Below are 24,517 nucleotides of genomic sequence, written 5' to 3'. Positions count from 1 at the left end.
CAGAGCCCGCTCGGCAGCGCGGGGAGCGCAGCGCACCCGCCCCGTCCTGCCCGCGGAGCCCCCGGGACGGCAGCATGACCTCGGCGGCGCTGGAGATCCTGGGGCTGGGGCTGGGCATCCTGGGCTGGGTGGGGGTGATCCTGGCCTGCGGGCTGCCCATGTGGCAGGTGTCGGCCTTCATCGACGTGAACATCGTTGTGGCGCAGACCTTCTGGGAAGGGCTGTGGATGAACTGCGTGGTGCAGAGCACGGGGCAGATGCAGTGCAAGGGGTACGACTCCATCCTGGCGCTGCCGCCCGAGGTGCAGGCGGGCCGGGCGCTCACCGTCGTCGTGGCGCTGCTGGGGCTGGTGGCGCTGATGGTGACCGTGGTGGGCGCGCAGTGCACCAACTGCATCCGCCCCGGCAAGATGAAGTCCCGCATCGTGATCGCCGGCGGAGCCATCTACATCCTCTGCGGGGTCCTGGTGCTCGTCCCGCTCTGCTGGTTCGCCAACATCGTCATCAGCGACTTCTACGACCCCACCGTGCCGCCGTCCAAGAAGCGGGAGATGGGGGCCGCGCTCTACATCGGCTGGGCGGCCACGGCCCTGCTGCTCTTCGGGGGCTGCCTCATCTGCTGCTGCTCCTGCTCCCAGCGCGACGAGACCTCCTTCCCCGTCAAGTACTCGGCGCCGCGGCGGCCCACGTCCAACGGCGAGTACGACAAGAAGAACTACGTCTGAGCGGGGCCGCGCCGCTCTCGGCCCCGCGGGGACACGGACACACGGCCCGGGAGCGCCAGCGCTGCCCTGCCCGGAGGCTCTTCCGAACGGGCACCCCGTGGAGCGGCGGCCCCGGGCAGGGCAGCGCCCGGCGGGTCCGGCCGCTCCGCTGCGGGCAGCGCGGCCCCGGCCGGGGTGACCGAGCGGCAGCACCGGGACATCCCGTCCGGGCTCCGCCGCCCGCCCGCCTCCCGCTCCCGGCCGTGCCCCGGCGGTGCCCCCAGACTCGTGAGTACTTCGCCGCCCGCTCTCGCTGCCGGTGCCTCTCGGCTGCTGGGACCGGCACCGGGTGTGCGCTGTCGCCCGGGAGGAGATTCCCATCCGCGTTCTCCCTCCTGAAAGCCCGCGTCTGGCGGCTCCCGCTGCGGCTTTAACTGAGTAGGGGGGTTTTGATCTTCTCTTTGGGCAACTAAACTAGGGATCCTGTCCAAGGCATGTCACTAACCTTGATCCTTAATCCCGCTGGCTGTTTGGAGAAAGGTATTTGACTTTCTTCATTTGTTTCAGTCCCTCAGAGAAGTGAGTTGGTCTGTGTGTCTTTGAGACCTTGAAAGAGATTTCAGGTGGTTGCTGTTCTTTAGTGGAGTACAAACCAGATTACACCAGGTTGCCCCTTGAAGTTCTTCATCCCCTCTCCTCCATCAGCTTATGCTCTGTTTTTACTTGAATATGAACTCATTGCCAGAGTTATCCGAGGCCTAGATTCAGAGATCTGGGAGATCACTGTATGTCCTGGCTCCAGCAGGGCCTCTGCTCCTCTCATCTGCACTACAGGAGATTGGAAGCATAAAAATTGCCCCAGATACTGATGGTTGGGGGGATGATGCTTTTGTGGCCTTCTTGCCAAGCCCTGCTTGCTGCCAATTTTGAATTGTGTGCTCAGTTGGACGTGCACTTGGTTGGCTCCCCACGATGATTTTGTTAACACATGCTTTCCTTCATTTACCAAATCAAGCAAAAAATTGCTAGAAGAATTTTACCAAAAATATCTTGACCGAGACTTTATGTCAGCTGATCAGGAGATGTGAAGTCCTGGCTCTCACAGCTCTCAGCTCCTGTGCCTTGCCCGGTAACACACTGCAGACTGGAAGGAAGATACATCGGGCAACATAACTCTAATTTTCTGAGCCCAACACCTGCAGAAATTTGCCACAGCCTGGAATACCAGCTTACACTTCTCAATTTTACACGGCAGAGACAAACGTTTTTTTCAAGGGAGGGGTTAGGGGGACGTGTGAAACTCCTCCACACCAGTTACTTGTACATCAGCACAGGATCCTGCTCCCGCCCGTGGCAGCCTCTGCATTGCCATAAGGAGATTTCTGCCAAGAGCCAGTGAGGAAATGTGCTGTTTATGTTCCTCAGAACACAACACTACAACCTCATGGGTCCCTCACAGTCCTGTAGCAGTACAGTGCACACCTGACCTGAGCATTAATGCTTATCTTTCTGATATCTCCAAGACTGGTGGACTAATCACAACTGTGGGTCTGTGACAGATTGACATGGACTGTGTTTCTGCCTTGCTTAACAAACTTAAAACCCCAGGGGTATCAACATGTTCACAGACCAGAATAAGACTAAAGCCTTGCCCCTGCAAATTGTGATGTTGAATATTGAGCACATGGTTTACCCTTTTAAAGATAACTGCTTTCAGTTTTTAAACACATAAATAGCAGGGTCTGAGCCCATCAGAGAATACAAAAGCAGAGCAATATGTCTACAATTAGGTTTTTTCTATAAAGAGGTGCAGTTCTTATATTATCTGCATTTAAATAAAAGCTGTAATATTTTTGTTATGACATGATATGTAGTTTTGGTACAAGAATGAAATATTCCATATTTCATCATTGCAACTTTTTTAAACAGTGTAACCTTGTAAACCTTGTAAAAATGTATTTAAATGCATATATTTTGCAAGAAATCTACCAAAGTTGGCTTGCTATGCGGTTTGGTGCCTTTATTTGTTTCGTGATTATTTTTTACTTTAAATGATAACGTCCAACTGTATTTGTCACCCAGCCCATAGACACACTACACCCTCACTCAGAGCTCTCTGATGTCCAACAGATATCAGCCCAAATCCTGGACCTCGCTCTTTGGTCTCCAGTTAAAGAACTAAATCCCCCTGGCAGACGTGTCTGCATGTCTCTGTAGAGTAGAGCCTTCAGAAGTGCTGCAGAATTTGGGGTCTGTCTAAAAGATCAGGTCTTTCTGGACAGTGCTGCACTAGAATTTCAAATCAAATCAAAACTGGTGTCTGTGGTAGAGGGAGGAAAACCTACACCTTAGAAGGGAATTTTCTTCAACAAGCCAAAACTTCTTGATATGTTTCTTTATGTCATGGCAGGGCTGGATCCTCTTTAACCAAAATCTGAACCAATTACACAACAAGAGCTCTTGGAAGAAGCCAGTGCTACCTGTGCATGTGCTGCCAGACACAGCATCATCCCACCAGAATAACTCACTGCTGGTGGAACAAGGTTTTGCTGAGGTCAGTGGGGCAGCACCCAACAATATTGCAGGAAGTGGGGCCCATCTTGGAAAATGTTTTTATATTTAATCTCATCCTTCTTAGTTGTTGCTGTGCTTTACAAGATAACCCAGATGTTACTGTTACTGATAGCACTGGTTTCGAGGTAAAAGTCAGCTGGTTTTCCCTGTGATTTGTTTTCTAAGAGCAAAGACCTGGACCTGAACTTAAAAGCTTGGAACTGCTCAGGATCAGGCCTGAACCTCACCCCAATGAAAAGCCTATAGCACTTGTTTACTATTTTTATTTTGTATTTATGTTTCTCATAAAAATAAAAACATGTAAACCAATCCCTGAGCAGGGGTGCTGTTTTTTTCGTGGAAGACACTGGATTGTTTGGGCTCAGGAAGATGGGTGTGACATTGGTGCCCAAAGGGCAGCCTTTCCCTGGGCTACCTTTGAGGGCAGAGCTGGGCCACCTCTGGGGGAGAAGAAAGGGCTGCTCCCTCCAGAGCAGGCAGCACCTCAGCTCTCCACTGAACCCCAGACAAAAGAGAGCAAGTAGCAGCAGTTGGTCTTGTGATGTGAGCACATTAGGAAGTGGAGTGTGAGCCCCAGCTATTTTCAGAACAGCTCTAAGCTTGAAGCTTTTTAAGCTTTCAATTCTTACACGTTTTAACTAAAAGGCAAAAAAATCCTGCTGCTGCTTGGATCAGCCTCAACCTGACCAATACCCTAATCCTTTCTGCCAACCATTTATTTTTTTTGAAAAGTGTATTCAAGCTGGGGAAAAACATTTTCACAGATGCAGCAGAATAGAACCTGCAAAAATAATGACTGGTAAAGGAAACTGTCCAGGCTAATTGCTAGTGGAGAAATTTGCCTAAGTCACATGACTGCCAGGGAGGACTTTCAATATTTTGCAGATTACTTTTTTGCAAGATTTTCAAGCTTTTCTAACAAACTGTAGCTTTAAAAATGAAGAAAAAACGTCTTCAAAGCCTTCATTTCGCAGCATTCTTGCCAGCTGGGTTGAGATTAACAAAAGCTCCTTGCCACCCTCCCATTGCTGTGCACATGCTGAGCTGGAAAAAGGGTGTCTGTCAGCTTGGCCTTTGTCCTGCTAAACGAACCATTTCATAGTTATGAATTTGAAAGCAACCTGCAGTTCATACCCTGCAAATCTGGTTAGATCCTGTCTGTGCAAAGAAGGGAAATGCAACAGGCAGGGGGAAAAGGAAGCTCAATCAGTCACGTTTGCTGCAGGATGTTTAAGGAAATGTTTCCTTTTCCTGCACAAAGATGTTTGTTGGGCATCTGCTCTTTAGGACATACTGCAACATTTTACCCTTGCTTTTATAAGTCTGTTTGGTAAGACACAGCTGGTATTCCTGCTGTATTAGATTAATTGGGAGAGAGCAGATGAATTCAGGACAAATACTGCCTTTGTTGTCTGTAGATTGTGGTAGGACAAATCAGTCCAAAAGCAGAGCCTCAGGAGGGTCTCATATTTATATTTTGGAAATAACTGAGTTCTGTCACTCTTGTTCAGATCAGCCCTTTGTGTGTGTCTGTGCCTGTGACTGCTCCAGACTGTTCCTTGCTGACTCCCTGCAGGAACAGGCTGTCTAGAAAACCCCTCCTTCCCCCTGCAATTTTCACTTATAAAAGGACAATTTCAACCACTGCCTCACTGATAAAACCTCCCATGGCAACAGCAGGGGCTCTGCAGTTGCTTGGATACACAAGCCTTGCATCACCTTTTCCTTTCCTTAGACACAGATTGAGACATCATGAATCAATTTAAGTGTCTTTTGTCTGGGGCATTTTGGGATTTTGTTTACAGCCCGGAGCTTCCCCCTCTTTCCAGAGCTCACCATGTAGCTTCGAGCCACAGTCTGGCAGGGAAAGGTGGTGAGTAGCAGGGCTCAACATGGAAGCACAACGTGATGCTGAGGGCACCTGCCCAGGGCTCGTGCCAGTCTTCTCCCTGCACCCTGGCCACTGGTGCCCTGAGGCAGAGCTCTGCCTGCACTTTGGGTGCTGATCACCCTGTTTAAACAAGCTGAGGATAATGGGGGAGCACATCACACTAACTTTACCACTTATAAAGTGGAAATACTCATCAGCATCACAGTCTGGCTTAAGAGTAACATAAAAAAATGAATATATGAATGAGCTTGGATGTTAAACACCCTGAATAGAGTTAACTGATACATTTACTGAACTACTGCCTTTAGCTACTTGATTTGAGAACAATGAGATCATACAGCACAGGGAACTGTACCTACAGCACTAATTAAAGCAAAGAACAGGCTTTGAAACCACCATCTAGCTGTTTTGGTTTCAGTTTACAAAAGGACAAAAATGAAAAACACACCTAACTCCACAACCTACAGTCTTTTCAACAAGGCATACAAATCTCATTACATTAATAATGGAGAGTAAATAACAAGACCACCTCCAATACCCAGTATAGAACAGTACAAAAGGATTTTGATTAACTAGAAAACCAGGCAGAAAATAAAATAAGCTGCATTTTGCACTTTGATACTCCTCAGAGCATCTTGAATGGCAAGGGATGCTCCCATTGACTCAAGCCTTGGCAGCAGCTGGCAGGGAATTCAAAGCAGGTACAAGGTGTTCCTGAAGCCCAGCTGACATGTCATTCACACAAGTTATTATTTCTTTTGGGGAAAAAAGGCTTAGCTTAGGCAGGATGAAGTGCCTCAGTGCTATTATGGACAGCAATAGTGGTGCATCCATCCCCTGCTACACCTCAGCTCCAAAGCCAGGGAGGTTCCCTCCTGCTGGATCCTCCAGGCTGCCCCAGCCCGGCAGAGTTTGCTCTGGTGTACACAAACACAGCAAAGGAGACCAAGCCAGCTCATGTTTATTTACAGGAGAACAAAAGTAAATGTTTAAAATAGCTGATTTTTCCAGGCAAACAGCAGATAACCCTTTCAGAAGTGACTCAGATCCAGAGAGCAAGCTGTGAACTCGGTGCCAGCTGTAAGACCCTGTGCATCACTGGCCACATCCTGCAAACATTCCATGGGGGCGCAGTTTAGGTCTTACACATTCTAGCACCACCTGTGCCACGATGAACATTTTTTTTTTAAGATAAGCAGAAGATTCCCATGGGTCGAACAAATGCACTAAAAGCTAGGAGATGCACCAAAGCAGATCCTGCAACAACAATTTTAATCTGGTAGCAAAAGTAGTTTGCAATGTTAAATGCACTTTGGATTTCAGCTGCCTGTGTTCTAAAGTTTCAGCCAAGCAGGTTATCTGACAGAGCTCAGCGTGACATCCCCCTTGATCTCTCACCAGGTACTGGGACAGCTGCTCTAACCACACGTGGGCACCTGTGGGCTCCATTCCCACTCTCAAACACGTTCTGAGCTGAATCCATCCCCCTGTTACACTGACACACAACTCATTAGCATTAACTGTATTTGTTATCAGAACACTTCCACAGAAGGTTAAACCCTTACAGAATTTAGGCTTGGGCACAAAAGATCATTCAGGAAAGAAAAATGGGCACTTCTTGACAAGAACATATGTGAAATCTCAAAACGGTCCGATTCACTTTCAATACAGCTTCACATATTCGAGGGACTGGGGAAAAAACCAACAATCACAGTTCTTATCGGGGCTAACAAGTGCCTAGCACGGCAGAATTCCTGCACTGTGTGTATTTTTAGATTACTCTTCCAGTTTTAATGTTCTGTCCTTATTGTGTATCTTTTGTTAGAATTAGGATATCTGCTGCAGCAGCCTGGATAACCTTTAGCCCGAGCTACAAAACCTTTAACAGTTTCCAATTATAACAGCAATCTTTCATTCTATAATGCAAATAAACCCAAATGTTATCTCCACACAGAAGACTCACCAGAATACCCAATGACTGCAGAATGATTTCACCATTTTTTTCCTCTATAATTTCCTGCTATTATTTCATTGGAGATGACTGCCAAGATCCAAGCAACATAATACATTTCACTGTTTACATTTACTTTATTTTTGTTATACTGCTGGCATTTTAAAATGTTGACATGTAAGACTGAAGCTTTAAAAATTTAGCATCTACTTGAATCCATTAGGTTCTTGGAACCTCAACTTATTTTTCAGCTGTCCCATTTTCTCCTGATTCTTTCGTCCTGTCCAGTTGAGAATATCTATATGCCCAAATACCTGCCAATTTTTTAAAAGTCCTAACTCCCACAGATTGTGCCATGGAAGAGAGGTTTTTGTTGTTCAAAAAGATATAAGACATATTGATGTCTTTTTTCAGATATATGGAAATAATTTCTCCATGTAATCTTTGTCTGTCTGTAACAAGGTGGATTGAGCAGCAGTGTAGAGAAAGAGCTATTTGCACTGGGTGGTTTTGGAAGAAACCAGACAAAGGCACTACTAAATAGATACTGGATTTTCCCAGAAGCCAAAATCATACTAAGAGGGTAGGGGTAAAATGCTGTTGTTTGGATAACATTAAAAGAGACTCCTTGTCTACTTGGGGTTATTAATGACCACAACTATCCAAGTCATCCATATCACCATTACAGTGTCCCTCCTAAAGGAAAGCTCTTATCCATGGCATCCTGCCCAGATTCCTCCAGAGCTGATTACATTCTTTGTAACGTGCACTTTTAGTTCAGCCCAGCAATCCTGCCTTCACACCTGGACACTGTCTGGCTCATTCCATGCTGCCATCTGCCACAAAGGCTGATCATCAGTGCTGGGAAGAACAGTCCCTCTGTCTCCTGCCTCTCTCACAAGGTGGTAGATTTCTTGGCTTGCTGTCTGCAAAATGCATTCACAGCCTTGCAGAAATGGCTTTTGGCAGATTGCAATGCAAGTATTGAGCTCCACTGGTGTAGAAAACAAGTCCACATCAAAGGCAGGGTGGGAGGGGGCAGTAAATTGTAAGACAAAGTTTTTTGCCGTCAGCAGTTACTGAAGTCTGAGTCATGTCACAATATGGAATTGAGAATTTCAGTTTTAGTATCTGTTGCTTCCCAGGAATTTGTACTATGAAGAAAAGGGCAAACTGTAATTCTTCTCCTGAAGCAAAATGTTTTGGGCCTGTCCTGACCCAACACTGCATTTTGTCCCTTCTGTAAGGGAAGGATGGGGATGGGCATATCAAACACCTGCAGACCAGACACCTCAGCCACTCTGGAAAAGTCTAGAATCACAAGAATAACGAAGCTACAGAGAAGACTCCAGACAGAACTGAAGGACCATCAACTCAGAAAAGATGTGACAGCAAGCAAAGAACAGCAGTGATGAAACCCAAGGGAACAGATCCCACAGGACCAGCCATGGACCAGCCACAGCCTGACCCCCCCCTTGCACTGGGACATTTGCTGCAAGGAGGGGACTGGTTAAGGACACCAGCTGGCTGAGAGCAAACCCACAGAAGAATAAGCAGTGGTTTTCTCTGTCTGCCCACCCTCTGAGCACTCCACACAGCAACACGGGCAGGCAGGACAACAAACACGGGAGCGTTTGAACTGCTGGGGAATCTCACTGTGTGACCTCGAAGTGAGTTTGAATCAAACAGAAGGGTCTTAATGCAGAGGAATAAAAAGAAAAGTCATAATGAAAGTGCTTAATAATGAGCAAAAGTGGGGTAAGACACGACCCTGCTGTAGGCACCAAACTGAGTGCCCAGGGAGACAGGAAAATACAGACACTGCACCGTGACAAATGGTAACAGGAACGAGTCTGGCAATGCAGAGGAGTGTTTCCAGGCCAGAGGCAAAAACTAAAGAGCTCAATTAACTTAAAATGCAAACGTAGAACTAAAATTGATCTGTTTCAGAACTGTATCAAGTTGAAGGTACAATAAGAAAGGTTTTTTAACAGACCAGAAAGCAGTACCTAGAACACTGTGTGGGTAAAGTGGTGAGTATCCTGGACAGGGAGGGGGCTTTAAGACTGATTTCAGCAACATACATGTTTTTTGTTCTAAAAACAAAAGGATAGAACTAATATGAGTGATTGGACACCAGATAAAACCCAGCACAAGTTCCTGAATACAGATGGCATGACATGAGACTTGATACTGCTTAGCTAATTACTAATTGATCTGTCACAGTCATGTCCTTTTGGGTCCCTGTCCCTTTGAGTGAGGCACTCTCTGACATCCTCCCTGATGAAGGAAGAAGGTGAGGCAAAGAGGAAACAAAACCAGTTCGAGGTTTAATGAAATAAAAGACCACAAATATGTGCTGAATAAGGAAAAATGAGGGGTCATCACATTTTTTTCCTAAGGGCTGTAATCAGGGAGGAGGAGGAGTAGCAGCAATTCCTAAATAGTTTCTGCCAAGTCAGTGCAGTACTCTTGGAGCCACACACTGTATTGCTGTCTTGGAAAGGCTCAGACAAGATACCCTTTCTAAAAAGGAATCATTTATTGCTTATTTGGAGATAGTGGAACAGATGAGTGAGCAGATAGATTCATATGTGGAGACTTGTCAGAATGGGACATTGGCCAAGAGCACAAACAGTATCTATGTTTGCTGGTAAAAATTCCCCATGAAGAAGAAGAGGGTTGAGAGTTTATTAGATAATATGAGGAAAAAAAAGACAAGCAATTAAGACAAACAATGCTGGCATCAGCTTTTAACCATTCCAAAAAAGATATATCTCTTCCAAAAAGATCTTGTTGGCTCCTATCATCCATTTGTGCCAAGAGATGGGGGTTTTCAGACTGGCTGGATGGTCCCTGTGCAGCTGTGCTACATTTCATTCCCCTTTTGTTGCAGAGGCAGTTTAGTGGGACACACTCCCATATCCCATTCCCTTTCCTTGGTTATTCACAGCAGAACCTTTCACTTAGCATTTCTAACAGCCATGTAGTGCTGTCATCTCAGGAAATGCCTGGCTGTATTCACTGCTAAATCAGGCAGGAGTCGTGCTGGCAATTCAAGGAACACCTCATCAGAGGGAAAAAAGCAATTGCTGCTGAGCTATTGTTTTCCATTTCATTTCACACACTCAAAGAGTTCTGCTGACCACCCAGTGGGTGCCCTGAAATACAGATTCCAAGACACCTTCCCGAGCCAGAAAGGCAAACCGGATTTACTGCTGGCCCTCTATTGTTACTCAGTCTCTCTTTTCCTGTTAGTTCTTTATTTTCTATTTTTGCACTTCACCCTGTCATTTTCAGCCCTTTTCAGGTTCCCTTCTCAGTTTTGTATGCAACAGTTGGAAAGCTCTGTCTCTTTGACAGTGTGCTGTGCTCAGGGAGTTGGCTGAGGGGATATTCTGCAGTAGGAGCCAGCAATTCAGCGTGAGTCAGAAAAATGAGTCAGAATTCAGTAGCCTTCGCAAGGAAAAAGTCTCATAAAGAGGATGTGTTCATTAAGTTATTGTTCTAACTACTCTGTCCTTAACACTGATATCAGCTAATCTACTCACACAGCTCCACTGCAAGTGGAACCAGCTGAAACAACAATACTCTTCCCCTTCTTCATGTTCATGAAGCAGCACAGACTGGATTTGCAAAGCAGGTAACCCTATCCAACAGCCCTGCACGAGCAAATGCTGATTTTCTGGGTGTGAACAAACTACTGCCAAATAACAGGAAAAGAAACCTAAACACTGAGGGAGATTCAGCCCTTTGGTAGGAAGAATGGAAGGTAGTTCAGTGTAACATTAGAGACAGATAACACAGGCAGAAAAACCTCCCAAGGAGAGGAAACAGGCAGGCAGAGGGAGACTGCAGGGTTTGTTTTGTCCTCAGGGTGTTTTAGGGGGACACTCTTTCCCTCCCTAGAACAGATGTGTGCCTAAGGGTCTTGAAAGGACTGTGCCCAATTTTTCAGAATGTAACTTTTGCACAGTCCAGAAGTGGTGCTGCTCTGATAGCACATACTTGCAGTGCCACTAACCTAAAGAGTAATGCCTTTTACTGACAACAACTATAAATAATGAAGAACCTACTGGGGTTTGTGTGCTTAGAGTAGGAAATATTTTCAGCCATGAAGATTTTGGTAAATGAGAAAGTGAAGCTTGAGATGACAGATGCTGCCTTTAGTGACTTAAACTTCCCAAGGAAGACACCACTATGAGCACTGAGTGTTGAACTAGTCTAGTACTAGTTATCTGAACTATTTTAGATTAAATTATTTTTAGATTAAATTAAACCTGAATATTGATCTAACCTATTAAGCAATGAACACCTAACTGAGGCAGGCAGACATGGGCAGTGTAAATGCACTGAACAACCTCCAGCTCTGTTTAGAAGGCATTTCTCTGAGCAGTGCAGTGTGTGCAATGTTGCACCCACCAAACCTCATCCCAGAATTCTCAGCTAAAGCATCAGGTTGCAGAATTGTATTACAGCACTAGTTCTGCAACTGTCAAGGTCGAGATCTTGTTTCCATTGACTTGTGAATTTTTCTCCATGCTCTAGGGTCTGCAGGACACCCTGAAGAGCCTGGAGAGCTGGCTTGCCTCAGGAGACTGCAGGGCAGCAGCATCCCAAATCTGCCAGCGTGTAAAGGGAAGCTCCCCAGACACCTGCCCCACCACAAGGGATCAGCCAGACACAGCCCAAGGCTCTCCTGAGTTTCTTGGAACTTGACAGTTCACCATCGGAAAAGCTCAGAAGAAAACTGTTTGGAGAGCATCTCTCTTTATTTATTTAATTTATTAATTTTAACAGCTTCCATATAATGTAACACCTCCAGTTAAAAGAGGCTTCCCTGAAGGAAACACAGCAGCCTCAGGAAAACACTTACAATGCTAATTTTTTTAAAGATGAATGTCACCCTGCAAAACAGGGAGAGGAAATTTTGGTCAGTGCCTGTGTCTGAGCAGAGGAACACGGGAGGGGTCCAAGGTCAGCTGGGAGCTCAGATCATACTCAGCCCCAGAGCTGCTGTTCACAGAGTCTGTTCTGGGGGCATAAGGCACATGGCCTTGCACAGACCAAGAATGTTACCCTTTTTAAAGGAAGATTCTTCACCATCTCTTTAGAGCTTTGTCCTGCCAACTGCCCCAGCCCAAATCCTGTGACTTTTCAGGTGATCTTCTTGTGATAACTGTAACAGCAGACACAAACCAACATGATCCTAAAAGCACCAATGGTTTCTCAACATCATCCCTTGAAGCAGAATAATTGTAGGTATTCATACAGTATTATAAGATTATTTGCTACCTCCTAATATTAAAAATATGCCATGCTGATTAGACCTACTTTGGCAGTATTTTAAAAATACAGACCAGGTCTCTTAGAGGAATGACTTAAATAATCAAGTCCTGTTTATTCCCCTCTTCTGAAATGCCACCAAAAACGAGGCTATAACTCAACAAAGAGGAGCTTTTCCCAAGCCACAGAAGGGAGTTATACCCCTCTTTCTACCTCCACTTATCCCAGACTGTATCAATTTGAAAATGAACTTATTTAGAGACAAAGGTCATTTTTCCTTCCAGTTCTGCAACACTCTGTGTAACATAACACAGAAATACTAAGGAATGCACCAATCCTTTAAAAAGAGCTGCAACTTCAAATATTCAGGCAGACTGCTATGGCAGACAGTTGCCATATGACAGTGTAAGAACCTGACGTGTATCCTACAGTCTTGTTATTTGAGTCCTGAATTACTGCACTGACCACAACAATGCTTAAAGAAAATACCATTTTACATTTCCATTCCTGATCCAGCCAGACTCTCAGATCAGACAGCAGGTCATTATTAGTGGCATACTTATTTCAGGAGCCCCTTGGTGACTTCTTTCAGCAACTAAAAACACACCAAGAGCTGACTGTCCCTGTGAATTCTTTCCAATTCAGTGGCAGGTACCTCCGATTTTCCACTGACATGCTGCAAATGAATGATTGAATGAAAGTAAATTCCACTGAGCTAAACAGTGGAAAGAGACACCAACACCACAGGGACTGAGAACACAGACAAACTACAGCAACGAGAAGAGATGACTCTAAGTGCTTCACCCAGTTAAAAAGACAGCAGCCCTTGTCATAAGGGAGCCAGGCCAGGAAGGTATGATCTCAATTAAAACTGGTCTGGAAAAAAACCACAAAGGACTGAGAATATCACAGTGCTTGTCTAACACAGGCCAATCTAGTTATTAACATGAAGAAATATCCTAAGAAGTTATCTACAGTTGTTAAAGGAGTGACAAAGACTTCAGGGAAGAGTGTTGTTGAACTGGGGAATAAAAGAATCCCCAGATCTCTTAATATAATAAACCCAGATCCAGCACTGGGAAGAACCATGTTTTGATACAGCTGGTGCATCCATTTTCCTTGGGTTCAGGAGGTATGATTAGGCTTGCCCACAGACTCCTCTGGGAAGCTGTCCCTGGTTTGAGGAAGCCTCCTGAGCCTTCAGGTCCCTGTGAACAGCCCAGAGCAGTGAGTGCTAAATGCCTGCTGTGATCTCAGGTTACCAGAGCACTCTGTCTCTCATTACTGAGATCTCAGTGGGCTGCCCAGACACACGGGGCAGGAACAGGCAGCATGTCAAGGTAACATGTGCCAGGAGAGCTCCCCAGCAGCCACAGCTGCCTCGGGGGGGCAGAGGGAGTCAGAATTGTTGTCACCCAGCAGCAGTGACTGGGAACCCCACACTCTGTCACACTCGGGGGTGGCAGCACTTTGCAGACAGTTGAGTAAAGGATCCCTTGCCTGCTTTGTATGTGTTTGACCTTTGTGTTGCTTCTCTAATTCTGCCACCTTCTGAATGACAAAAATCAAAATGCAATTGCTGGAAGAGAAGGAGAGTCTAGCCCGAAATAAAAGTTCACATAATTTGCTTTCCCTAGTGAATGTTCTGCAGTATTTCCTGCTGAGAAAGTGTTTATAACCCAAATGCTTGAGCATAAAGGTGGCACTTTCGAGCTCCACCCTGGGCAGCATTTTTTTAGTCCTTGAATCTGATCCAAAGGGAACTTTCAGTACCACCTTGAAGCCAACAATGGTACACAAGAGCCAAGAGGGACTTCAATTTTTCCATTTAAAGAAACAAACATTTCACTGCTTTCTTTCCCTCTGATGAGCCAGACTTACTCACAAAGGAACTTTGAAAGGAATGTTTTCAAGAATATTCCTTCTATGAGGGAATCAAAACCATGGTGATTGACAGGTTACACATAAAATCAACAATCAAATGAGGTTGTTTACTGCTCTGAGAACAGTCCTGGGGTTTTGTGTTCTGATTCCTCCTCAGCTGTGATTACTCCACTTCCTTTTAGTAAATTCTGCTCTGTACTACTCCCATCTTCACAAGTTAGCACATCCTGAGTGGCTAATTCAGCTCAAAGCCATCTTCAAAGAACTGCCCTACAAAAGAGACTTGATTTTAAAACTTCCTCTTTCAGACCTTACAACTGAGGTACTCCAGACTAGTGATTAGTGACCTCTCCTAGAGAGATGTGATGTTTTATTTCTTTTGTATTTAGGGACAAGGGAGGGCTGGAAATGCTGTCCTGAAAACAGGAGTGAGAAAAGTGAAACTGAAGAATGAAAGATGTCTTGGAACATCTCAGAGTTAGTTTTCCCTTTACATTTAAGACCTTGGGATCGCAGATCCAACCATGGCACTCCTAAGGCCCTTTTCCTGGCAGAAGTCCCTTGGGGATGTTGGATGTTACGGAACCAAGGAGCTCTCCCCCAGGCCAGTCAGCATTTCAAGGCTGCAGCAGCTCTCTGGGATCCTGTCAGGTTTGTAAGGGGTGATTGCTATCTACTAACGTCAACTCAAACTGGTGACAGAGCTGATAAAACATCAGACTGAAACATCTCTGATTTACTGCTTCTGCCACAAAAGAAGAGCAGGAGGCTCTGAGGGAGCAGTCAGAGTGAACAGTGAGAAAGAATAGCAGATACTGTAGCTAAATTTTATCTGGTTCATGGACTAGAGCCCATGTTGTTGTTGTATAAATCATGTTTTCACACAGAAGACAGTCTGAGGATAGACATACATACTCCTCTAGATCAAGGGAAAACTCCCTAATATCTCCAAATATTCAACACAGGAGTATTTGCTCTCCTTTATAACAAGTTTTACAGTAGCAAGTAAAAATAGTGAACATTTGTAAATTAATTTGCTTAAAAATCGTTGTAGAGGTTTTTTAACTTCCATTAACAAGAACACAGAAAATATAAAAAATAATTTTCCCAGAAAAATATCAGTTCTAAAATTGTAAACAAAATTTATTAATTCTTATATTACCATTAAGTTCTTTCAATGTTTTTGCCATCTTATGTCACCAAATGATCAGAATTTTCTCTTTCCATACACTTCTGTATCATTCAGTGATGCAGATTTCCTTGTCTTACATGTTTTTTTTACCACCAGTCTTTCTGTGCAGCAGACTAATTGTGCTCTTGCTTTGACTTGGAAAAATAACCACCAGGGAACAGATTACTTCCTGCATTGCTGAGTGTAAAGTGATGCATATGGCAAAACCAACCCCAAACCAACAACTCTTTGGAGCATTGACAGCCAGGAGCGAGGTACTGGTGTCACTCCAGCCAGGGCACTGCCACATCAGGGCACAGGAGCTGCCAAAGGGGCAAGGTGAGTGTTGAGAGTTACTGAACACAGGGACAGAGAACAGTCAACACTGTTTGCTGTTCATAGACTTGAACACTCACACCTTGAATACTGTCTGCAGGTTTTGTTCTCCCTTGTCTGAAAATGATTGAGAAGAGCAACAACAGTAATCAAGACACAGAACAGCTCCTGTAAAAGGAAAAATGAGGATGTGATTCTTCAGACTGGCAAGAGAAGACTGGGGAATACACAGTGGTGTTACAGAGTGATGAGTACACAGAAGAGTAGAAACTACAGAGCATCAAATAAATTAGCAATTGGCAGGTTGGAAAAAGCACTAAAAAGTTGTAGTTTTCCCCCCAGTTTCTGGCCAGGCTGCAGATGTACTCAGTAAAGATACTGCACAGGCCAGAGTTGTGCAAGGATCTGGGAGGAAGTCATTCAGATTCCCAGATAACCACTGACAGCTCCCAAAGCCACAGAAAGCACACCTGGCCCAGGATGTCCTTGAGCACAAGGACTGGGAGAGCTCTTGTTTGTCTCTGGAAGGAAGCAGCACATGCAGCTGCTTTGTTTCCATACACTTCCCCAGCACCTGCTTTTGACATTACAGAGGCAGGACTGAGTGGCCCACTGGCCTCCCCCCATGGCTGGTATTGCCATGGTTCAAGTGGCACAGACCCAGGGACTCTTTCAGACAAGAAACTTCTAATATCCTTTAATTTTTCTGGTTTTTTCCTAAAGAGAAATAGTAAAGGAGGTAAGAATTAATTCTTACCCATATGCAACCATGACAAGGTAAGTAAGTCACTACAATTCGTTTGTGGAGTGATTCACTTTAATTCCAATCAAATGAGGTCCTTACTGTGCAATTTCAATTATGTTTAAATTTATCACCCCATAAAGAAAACTGCCATGAATCACTGAGCAGGAATGGTATAAATCAGCTTATTCAGCTACTTCAGTACTTTGGTATTTAAAGATTTTCATTATTTTATTTTGCTAAAAAAACCTAAAACCTTTCAAAGGATTTGTTTCATACTTTTATTGGTCTCTAAAGCAGATTAGCAGTGCAGAAATAATTTGAAGAGCTGATTAGGAGGCTACAATTATAGCAAGCAAATACAGTGAAAGAAGGAGTTTCTGCAGCTTCAATACAATCCTCAGGGAATGTTTCTATCTGCATTCAGGCACAGCTACAGGTGGAATATCACTGTACATTTAGAGGCTAAGTTGATTTCTTAGTGCTCTATTTCTTTTAAAATGACTTGTTAGAGCCACATTTTCTGTTTGGGAAAAATCAATCAAACCCATAATTATCTCTTCATGAAGAGATGTCAAGAGTTCTTGGCACAGTCTCTGTCCAGCCCTGAACTGTAAGAAATGCCCACTTTACCCAACCTACACAACAGTTTCAACGGGTCACTCAAACCACCGAGTCACTGCTGCTGAGCAGAACTGCTCCACAATTTCCTCATACAATGATTCTCCAGGTAACAGTAACATTTTAATCTACAAATTCTATAGCACAGAACAAATTGCATAAAGAGCATCTGGTTCCATTGCACATATTGTAAAGTGCTGGCATGCAAAAGTTTTATCAGGTGTCTATGTAGATTCACTAACTTTCTTTTCACACGGCATTCTACATTCCTGACTGATTTATGGCCACATTTGGGTGGTCTTGGGATCAATTCAACAGCTGATCAATTCTAAAATTTGTAAAAGCATTCTTGGCACTTCCAGTACTCTTGGGGAAAACAGAACCTTAAAAACCAGCAAACCCCTGAAAAAACAAAGAAGGGACAAGGAAAGCTTATATTGCACGTTACACATCTGTTTGGTCAGAGAACCTGCCAGGATAGCAATTGCCAACACATCCCAGCATAAAAACCAGCTCCCACTTCTCATCCTCCCAGCACGATGCAATATGCTGAAGAGAAAAGGTGCATGTGCATGAAAACTGTTCATTTCTCAAACACAGGAAATATCTGGATTTATCACAACAGCAGCAGGAGAACCCAGACATGCCCTGAAAGGGGAATGGAGTAAATGCACAAAGTCCCAGGACAGGGACAGGGCAAACAACAGCAATGAGTCATTTGCTGAGGTGAGATGAAGGGGTTCACACAGATTCTATACAGAAGGTAGAGGAAAAAAAATAAGAAGATAAAGGTAATAGCTTGCTCAGGTACCTATCAAAACTACCCCATGTACTGAAAACACAAAGACTTGCAGTAACTAAACTGAGATGCTATGTGCCCATGCTTTTTGATGCCTTCCTCACAACAGTTTTTTCTGTCTAAAAGTCTTGTTCAGGGAGAAAATTGGCAATTTAGGTGTTTGTTTAGGATTTCCTGATAGATGGCCACTGAACCATGAGAGTTCCAGGATGTGTGAGAGCTCTCATGCCCTTACTGAGCACACAGACTGTGCAAGTGAGAACTGAGTACACTGAGAGGTCTCATTCACTGAACACATTGTGTTTGCTTGGAAGCCACATTGTATTTATATTTTTGCCTGATGTGTACTTCTAGAGGCATGAAAGTCCTACATATCTGATGGGGCTGAACTAGTTACAGTCATTCAGTGCTGTGGAAATGGCCGTGATTCTGCTGTGACAAATAAGCAATTTTCCTCTGTTTCTCTTGAACTTTACCCCCTCAGCAGTTTGCAACTGAAAGATAAAGTGAATATATTTCAAAGTGCACTTCAGTGTCACACAGACTCCTACCTTTTACACTGCTGTCAGTGTTCAAAAAACAACAGAAACATCTGTTTCCATTTCCAGAGACTCAAAGCACAGTAAGTGCTTCAGAAATGTGGCAGAATTACTGTATGCTGTGTACAGGTAAACCCCAAACTGTGCTGGTAAGGAGGAATATCATTTATTGCCAGTGCTATCTAGTAAATATACAAAACCAAAGGGTTTCATCTTAGGAAGCACAATTTTTTGGCCATCCCAGCTTGGCACAGGGATTTTACTCAGATAAGATGACAACATATAAAAAAATTAAAAAATCACTTTTTTTTTGAATAAAAATATATAGTTTAATTAGGTTTCTGTTGGCTACATTTAAATCATGTGTAATATTAAATTAATCTGTATTAAAATATGTACAAAATTGATGTAATGATGCATATTACTCCTTATAATACATGAAAACATTGAAGTCACAGAGAATTCAAGTAAACATTGCAAGAAGAAAAGAATTGCAAATGTACACATTTACAGACCCACCAATGCACAGCAGGTTAAGGCCAACAAGCCATTTCATTTCATATGACCAAAGTAAAATGAAATCTGTTATGGAACAGAATCATCATAGCACTCTAGACTCTTTCCAGGAAAATTATTCCCAAAGTCAAGTTACAATACACTATCACAATGCACGACTAAAAAGGCTTTATTAACACTGGAATTCCTCAAATTTTTCATTTGGTATTTGGCAGTTACTCAGTATTTGGATTTCAAAAGCCCTAAAATCTTAGAACTTGTCTCACAAGACAATTCTTTTAACTAAACTACAAGACTTCAACCCCATAGTACCAAAAACAGTTTCAACATTCTAGAATTTCAAGTAGAGTCTCAAATAGTTCATTTAAAAAATAAAAAGCATTTAAGCCAATTTTAAAAGCACATTTGAATGGTAATATAAATATGGAACCTCAAAACCTATTTTTTATCGTTAGTCACCAACTAAACATCACAGGAGCATGTCTACAATAAAAGCAAGTTTGACAAAGAGAAGTCCTGTTTAAGAATCCCCCTTACAGGGGTGGGAGGTTCACAAAAACAAGTGTTCAATATCTGTGTGCTGAGGTCAAAATCCTTTTGACCTCCCAAGAGGCATAAAAACAACAGTCCAGGCCTGTACCAGTTCCTGAGATAAAGCAAGATACATCACAACTGCAGCACCATGAACTTTGGAACATCCCAAATAACTGCAGAGGGTCTGATCCTCAGCTTCCAGCACTGGGAGCCAAAAAGCACCACTGTGTAACAAGGGCAGAAGACAAAAGGAAACCATCAGTAGTCAAAGTGCAAAGAGAGAAACAAATGGATGTAGAAATCTTGGAAGCCATGCATGACTGTCTAACAAACAGCCTGGAACCAGTGTTCACAGTGTAGCAGCCTAGTGAACTGGGCTAACAGTCACAACTACAGAGAGTCTCGTATCTCCCTCTCTATTCCAGATAAAAATTACACACTGGCATAGGTTACAACCTTAACACTGTGAAAGAAGAATAATATTCTACAGGTTACTAGCTTGAACTGTAATTCATTTTTTAATTAATCCTCCTTATAGTGTCTTACCATTAGGACAAGAGGGAAATGAGGGCATCCAGAAATTTGCTCCGATCTTCTGTTTTCAATTCAATTACTAAAATATGAAATATTTTATTACAAGATGCAAGCAACTGAATGATATGTCAGATGTCACATTTGAAGAACAATAATCCTGAGTATACTAATTTATATTCTTACTTGACTTTAAGAAGGAAAAACCCCACCTATTTACTTGGACAAAATTAAAGCACATGATTTTGTGTTCAGACCTCAGCAAACTCTGATTGCTAGGTGCTCATCACAGAATATAGCAGGCACTGTTTAAATCTAAGCATGTTTCTTTTCGTGTTCAACACACATACATAAACATGTATGGTTAAAAACTGCCTCTTTTGTAGGCATGTACAAAGATGGGCAAATAAGTGTCTCATCAACACCACGGTTGGTTTGGCTGCTAAACATAAACCCCCTGAGAGATAAGCTGGCAGATTGCCCAGGGCACATGTGAAAACCATCACTGCCTGCAAGAGGGAGATGTTCTCACAAAGATGTGCTTTGGAGTCCATAGTTTCTGCACAAGAAGACAGCACTTGGAAGAAAGCCTGACAAATTTGTCCCTCCATGCTGGCCCATGCTTTCAGCTGCTCCTGCCCCCCAGCACAGAGGATTTCCCGGAATTTTCCCGGAATCTCCATGTGTGAGAGGGTGAAGGAATCTCCTGGTTTATTTTGGTTGGCTCTGAAGCAGCATGTCCAGGGTTTCGAGTAACTTATAAGTTATCTTAATTTTTTGGAAATATTGCCAACACTCAGTCCAGTTTTATATAATCCTGTTTCACCTGCCAGCTGGATTTTTGGCTCTTTTTACTTCTTTTTTTCCCCATGGTTCTCCCAAGGTCGGGCATTAACTTCAGTGATAACGTGTGAGCTCACAATTCTGTGTCACAGAAATGCTGCTCTGAGTTTAAAGAGCAGCTTATGTGAGAGTTCCCTGTGATGCAGCTGGAATTAAGGGCTTTGTGTTCCCAGGACTGTCCCGTTTAAGGGAATATGTGGGTGGTGTTCATCCCCTGTTTGTACCAGATGGGGCAGGGTCACAGCCCCCACGGTGTCCCACGAGAGCCACACCAAGGACTGCAGAGCCACACCAAGGACCAGAGAGCCACACCAAGGACTCACGGGTCCCGTGGCCGTGCCCGCAGTGCCCCCTGCGGGGCTGTGCCCGCCGTGTCCCCCCAGCAGTGCCCCTTGTGGGGTCATGCCAGCAGTGTCCCCCCAGCAGTGCCCCCCAGCAGTGTCCCCCCAGCAGTGCCCCCCAGCAGTGCCCCCCAGCAGTGCTTTGATACTCACTGGACATGTCGAAATGGTTGTGCAGTGTCCTGGAGCCGGTGCTGTCCGCCGCTTTCTCAAAGGCCCTCCCGAAAAAGCTGGAACACAGATGAGTGTTACAGAAAAGGATATATTTTTTGAGGTAGGTACATGGAACCTTTTCCTTGATGAGAGCTGGAAATGGCTCCTAGATGTGCTTCAGGTGCCGTGTGTTCAACACACACCTCACTCATGCACATGCAAAAATCCTCACATCAGAGGCTTTTAGAAATGAAGTCGTGGGCCACACAGTGAACTATTTCCCTCTTTTAGTGAATTATTTCCCTCTTTCAAGAGGGAGAGAAAAAAAACACCTTGCAAGGAAGGTCCTAAAGATCTGTATCCTCTGTCAAAGTATCTCATCCACACTGTATGCAAAAGACATGTTCTTCTTGACAATTCAAGTCAACAAAATCAGTGTTAAGTAGATAGAGGAAAGATATATTTGTGGATAACCTTAAGTAAGACCTTCTAAACACTGTGCTTACTTCTTTTTGTCCGAGCTCTCTGTCTCTGGAGGGATGCCCACCATGATCACAGTTCCCTGTTCCACATCCATGGGTGCAGCCATGACCAGGGGCAGCAGTTTGCAGCGCTTGTTTTTTGTCTGGAAGTCAGAAAGCCTTTGTTAGACAAAGCTCAGGAACTAATTTAGTATCAGCTCTCCACATGAGATGGTACTACAGGCATTTATCTAAGGGTACAGCTCTAATGACTTCAACAGAAGTGGTTTCTTTACAAGACCTCTTAATCCCCTTCTTCCTTCCATCAAAAGTCAGTTTAAGGACCAACAGAAATTTCAGTGATCTGCTCCCTCAAAACTTAGAAAATTACACAAAGATTTAGATTGTAACTATCTCAGCAATGAAAACTCTCCCTAATGCTGTGAAGTCTCTCAGATAGGTATCTTTCCTAGAGCAGCATTGACAGATATGCCAAAATTATCCAATCAATTAGCAGAAAAGCATTATTAATACTTTCATATTATGTTTCTAGTAATCAACTGCAAGTATCCAACACAACAGTAACTACTACACTGGCCAGAAGTTTGTGAGTCAAAAGATTTTAATTTACTTACAGAGCAAACAAATGATTTGAGTAAGTTCTTACTAAGCAGGCACAGAGACACAGGTTTGGAAAACAGTTTCACATCTGGTGTGCCCTGGGAAAAGAGGAATTATTTCAGTTGCAATCCAAGATGATTCTTACACTTATTTAGTTTTACTATCTACTGCCAAGTCTAGAAGCTTTGTGTGGCTCAAGGAATATTACAAGAACCATCAGGACCCAGGAGTTTGGGCTCCCCAGCTTTGCAGTGATCCCTCTCCCCTCTGTGAGGGCTGGTTCTTCCTTTGGGAAGTTCAGGGCACATGTCAGTATTGACCCACAGAGCACAGGACATGAAACAGGTTCTTTCTCACAGTAGGTCTTATGGAATTAGCAGTTAGGAAAAGTGTTATTCAAGGATGATACAGACAGAAAGGAGAGCAGCTGAATATAGAATGCTGACCTCCATGAGGGAACAATAGAGAAATGGCCCCTGAGAAATGACCAGGTTGGTGCAAATGCAGCTGGCCACTGTCTGCTGAATGGCACGGAGCTGCTTCTTGGCCAGGTCCAGTCCTTGGTGCAGCTTGTCCAGGTTACCCCTGCAACAGAAAGGATAAAAATAGACATGTCCTCACAAAAATAAAGCTTGTCACACAAAAATGAAATCTAAACACTATTCACAAAGATATTTGGATTTTTCTTCAACAGCTTGTGAAGTAACAATGCATATTCAAGATACATAATCCATGTTCCCTAAATAAAATTGCAAAAGAATAAAGAAACATATTTTCAGTACCTGGAGAGACTGTCCAAAGCTTTAATAAAATTAGTTGTTTCATGCCCCTCTTTCTCTATATTCTCCATAAGAGAAGTTGTTGCATAAACTATATCACTTGCTGAGAACTTGTTCTTAAAGCCAAAGTGAATGCTGAAGGTCTGAACTCTTAAATCTTTCATTCTGCAAAATGAAATAAACCCAGGAAAGTTAATTAACATTGTCAGCATTAACATACTGAGGAGACAACTGGCCAACATTAAGAGCATGAAGACAAAATTTACCCTAACATTTGCAATGAGCCCAGTGTTACTTTGTCAATCAAAGGACTATATTTTTTAAAACAAGATATTAGAACTTCTTCATACAAAAATATATGAACTTAATTGAAAAGTATTTTCAGATAAGTCTCTGTATTTAAAACAATTTACCCAAATTTGTTTGCAGATTCTTCAATCATTTCCCGAAGATTTTCTTTCAAAGATATGTCCATAGAATTAAATTTCTGTTTCACTTGTTTCAAAGGCAAACTAGAAAAAGAAGGAAAAAATACATAAATTTGTATGCCAAAAAAAAAATATTTTGCCTTGTTTTTTAATATTTTCTTAATTATTAGGTAATTTAGCAAGTTTAAGTCTGGCTAAACTTGTTTCCATTAGTTTTTCTTTAGTCCTTAAAAAGCAGATGTGAGAAAGCAGAGGTTACTTACTAACCTGCCATTCCATAGAGGCATAGAGCAGAAGTATTCCTTGTAAACCAACACACAAGCTGCATCACTGCCACCCACTCAGAGCCCCATAATCATTTAAAAACTAACGAGTTGAGCATTTACGAGCTATATTCTGAATATTTTCCCATAATTCATTGAAAAAACGATCCTTTAATCAAGACACAGATTTTTATAACTCACCCCATGTCAGCCAAAAACTCCTGGAGCCTCTTCTGCCCTTGTACAGACCAAAGCTTAAGTCTAGCAGAGGTGTATGAGGTATTACAGAGACTTTCATAAAGAGACCAGTGCTGATACAGGGCCAGGCGCAGACTGGACAGGAATTAGGGCAAATAACTGTAAACACAGTCCTTTGAAGCTCCAAACCCCAACAAAGCTCCACAAGCAGTAGTTAAGGGCTCAGTTGCCCTCACATGTCACATCCCTGTACTACAAGAAATGCAGGCAGAAGCTGCAGGTGATGTAACAGGAGTCGTGTCCAACAAAACACCCAAACCTCCAGTTATTGCCATTCCCTCAGCAGCAGAG

General features: G+C 43.5%; 2 protein-coding genes across 3 annotated transcripts in view; one reads left to right on the top strand and one right to left on the bottom strand.

The window, feature by feature from the left end:
* On the top strand, nt 1-3,587 carry CLDN5 (claudin 5). The gene has a single exon (XM_027652274.1). The coding sequence runs from the start codon at nt 75-77 to the stop codon at nt 723-725; it is 651 nt and encodes a 216-aa protein (XP_027508075.1). The 5' UTR covers nt 1-74; the 3' UTR covers nt 726-3,587.
* Nucleotides 3,588-18,840: 15,253 nt separating this feature from the next.
* The window catches only part of CDC45 (cell division cycle 45), a 10,798-nt gene continuing 5,121 nt past the window's right edge, over nt 18,841-24,517 (bottom strand). For both annotated transcript variants that reach the window (XM_027652391.1, XM_027652392.1), the window contains 9 exons: nt 24,170-24,301; nt 23,691-23,789; nt 23,281-23,442; nt 22,945-23,083; nt 22,513-22,596; nt 21,923-22,041; nt 21,417-21,493; nt 20,095-20,161; nt 18,841-19,772 (listed from right to left, as the gene is read on the bottom strand). In XM_027652391.1, coding sequence (XP_027508192.1) covers nt 20,097-20,161; nt 21,417-21,493; nt 21,923-22,041; nt 22,513-22,596; nt 22,945-23,083; nt 23,281-23,442; nt 23,691-23,789; nt 24,170-24,301 — 877 coding nt within the window. In that variant the 3' untranslated portion in view covers nt 18,841-19,772; nt 20,095-20,096. The remainder of the gene's footprint in view (nt 19,773-20,094; nt 20,162-21,416; nt 21,494-21,922; nt 22,042-22,512; nt 22,597-22,944; nt 23,084-23,280; nt 23,443-23,690; nt 23,790-24,169; nt 24,302-24,517) is intronic.

This window comes from Corapipo altera, unplaced genomic scaffold (genome assembly GCF_003945725.1).
Source record: "Corapipo altera isolate COAL_440 unplaced genomic scaffold, ASM394572v1 67, whole genome shotgun sequence".
Lineage (NCBI taxonomy): Eukaryota > Metazoa > Chordata > Aves > Passeriformes > Pipridae > Corapipo > Corapipo altera.
The sequence above is the reverse complement of the archived record's forward strand: the minus strand, read 5'-3'. Positions and strand labels throughout refer to the sequence as shown.

Coding starts and splice junctions, on each gene's coding strand:
- CLDN5 (XM_027652274.1), top strand. CDS start 75: ATGACCTCGGCGGCGCTGGAGATCCTGGGGCTGGGGCTGGGCATCCTG.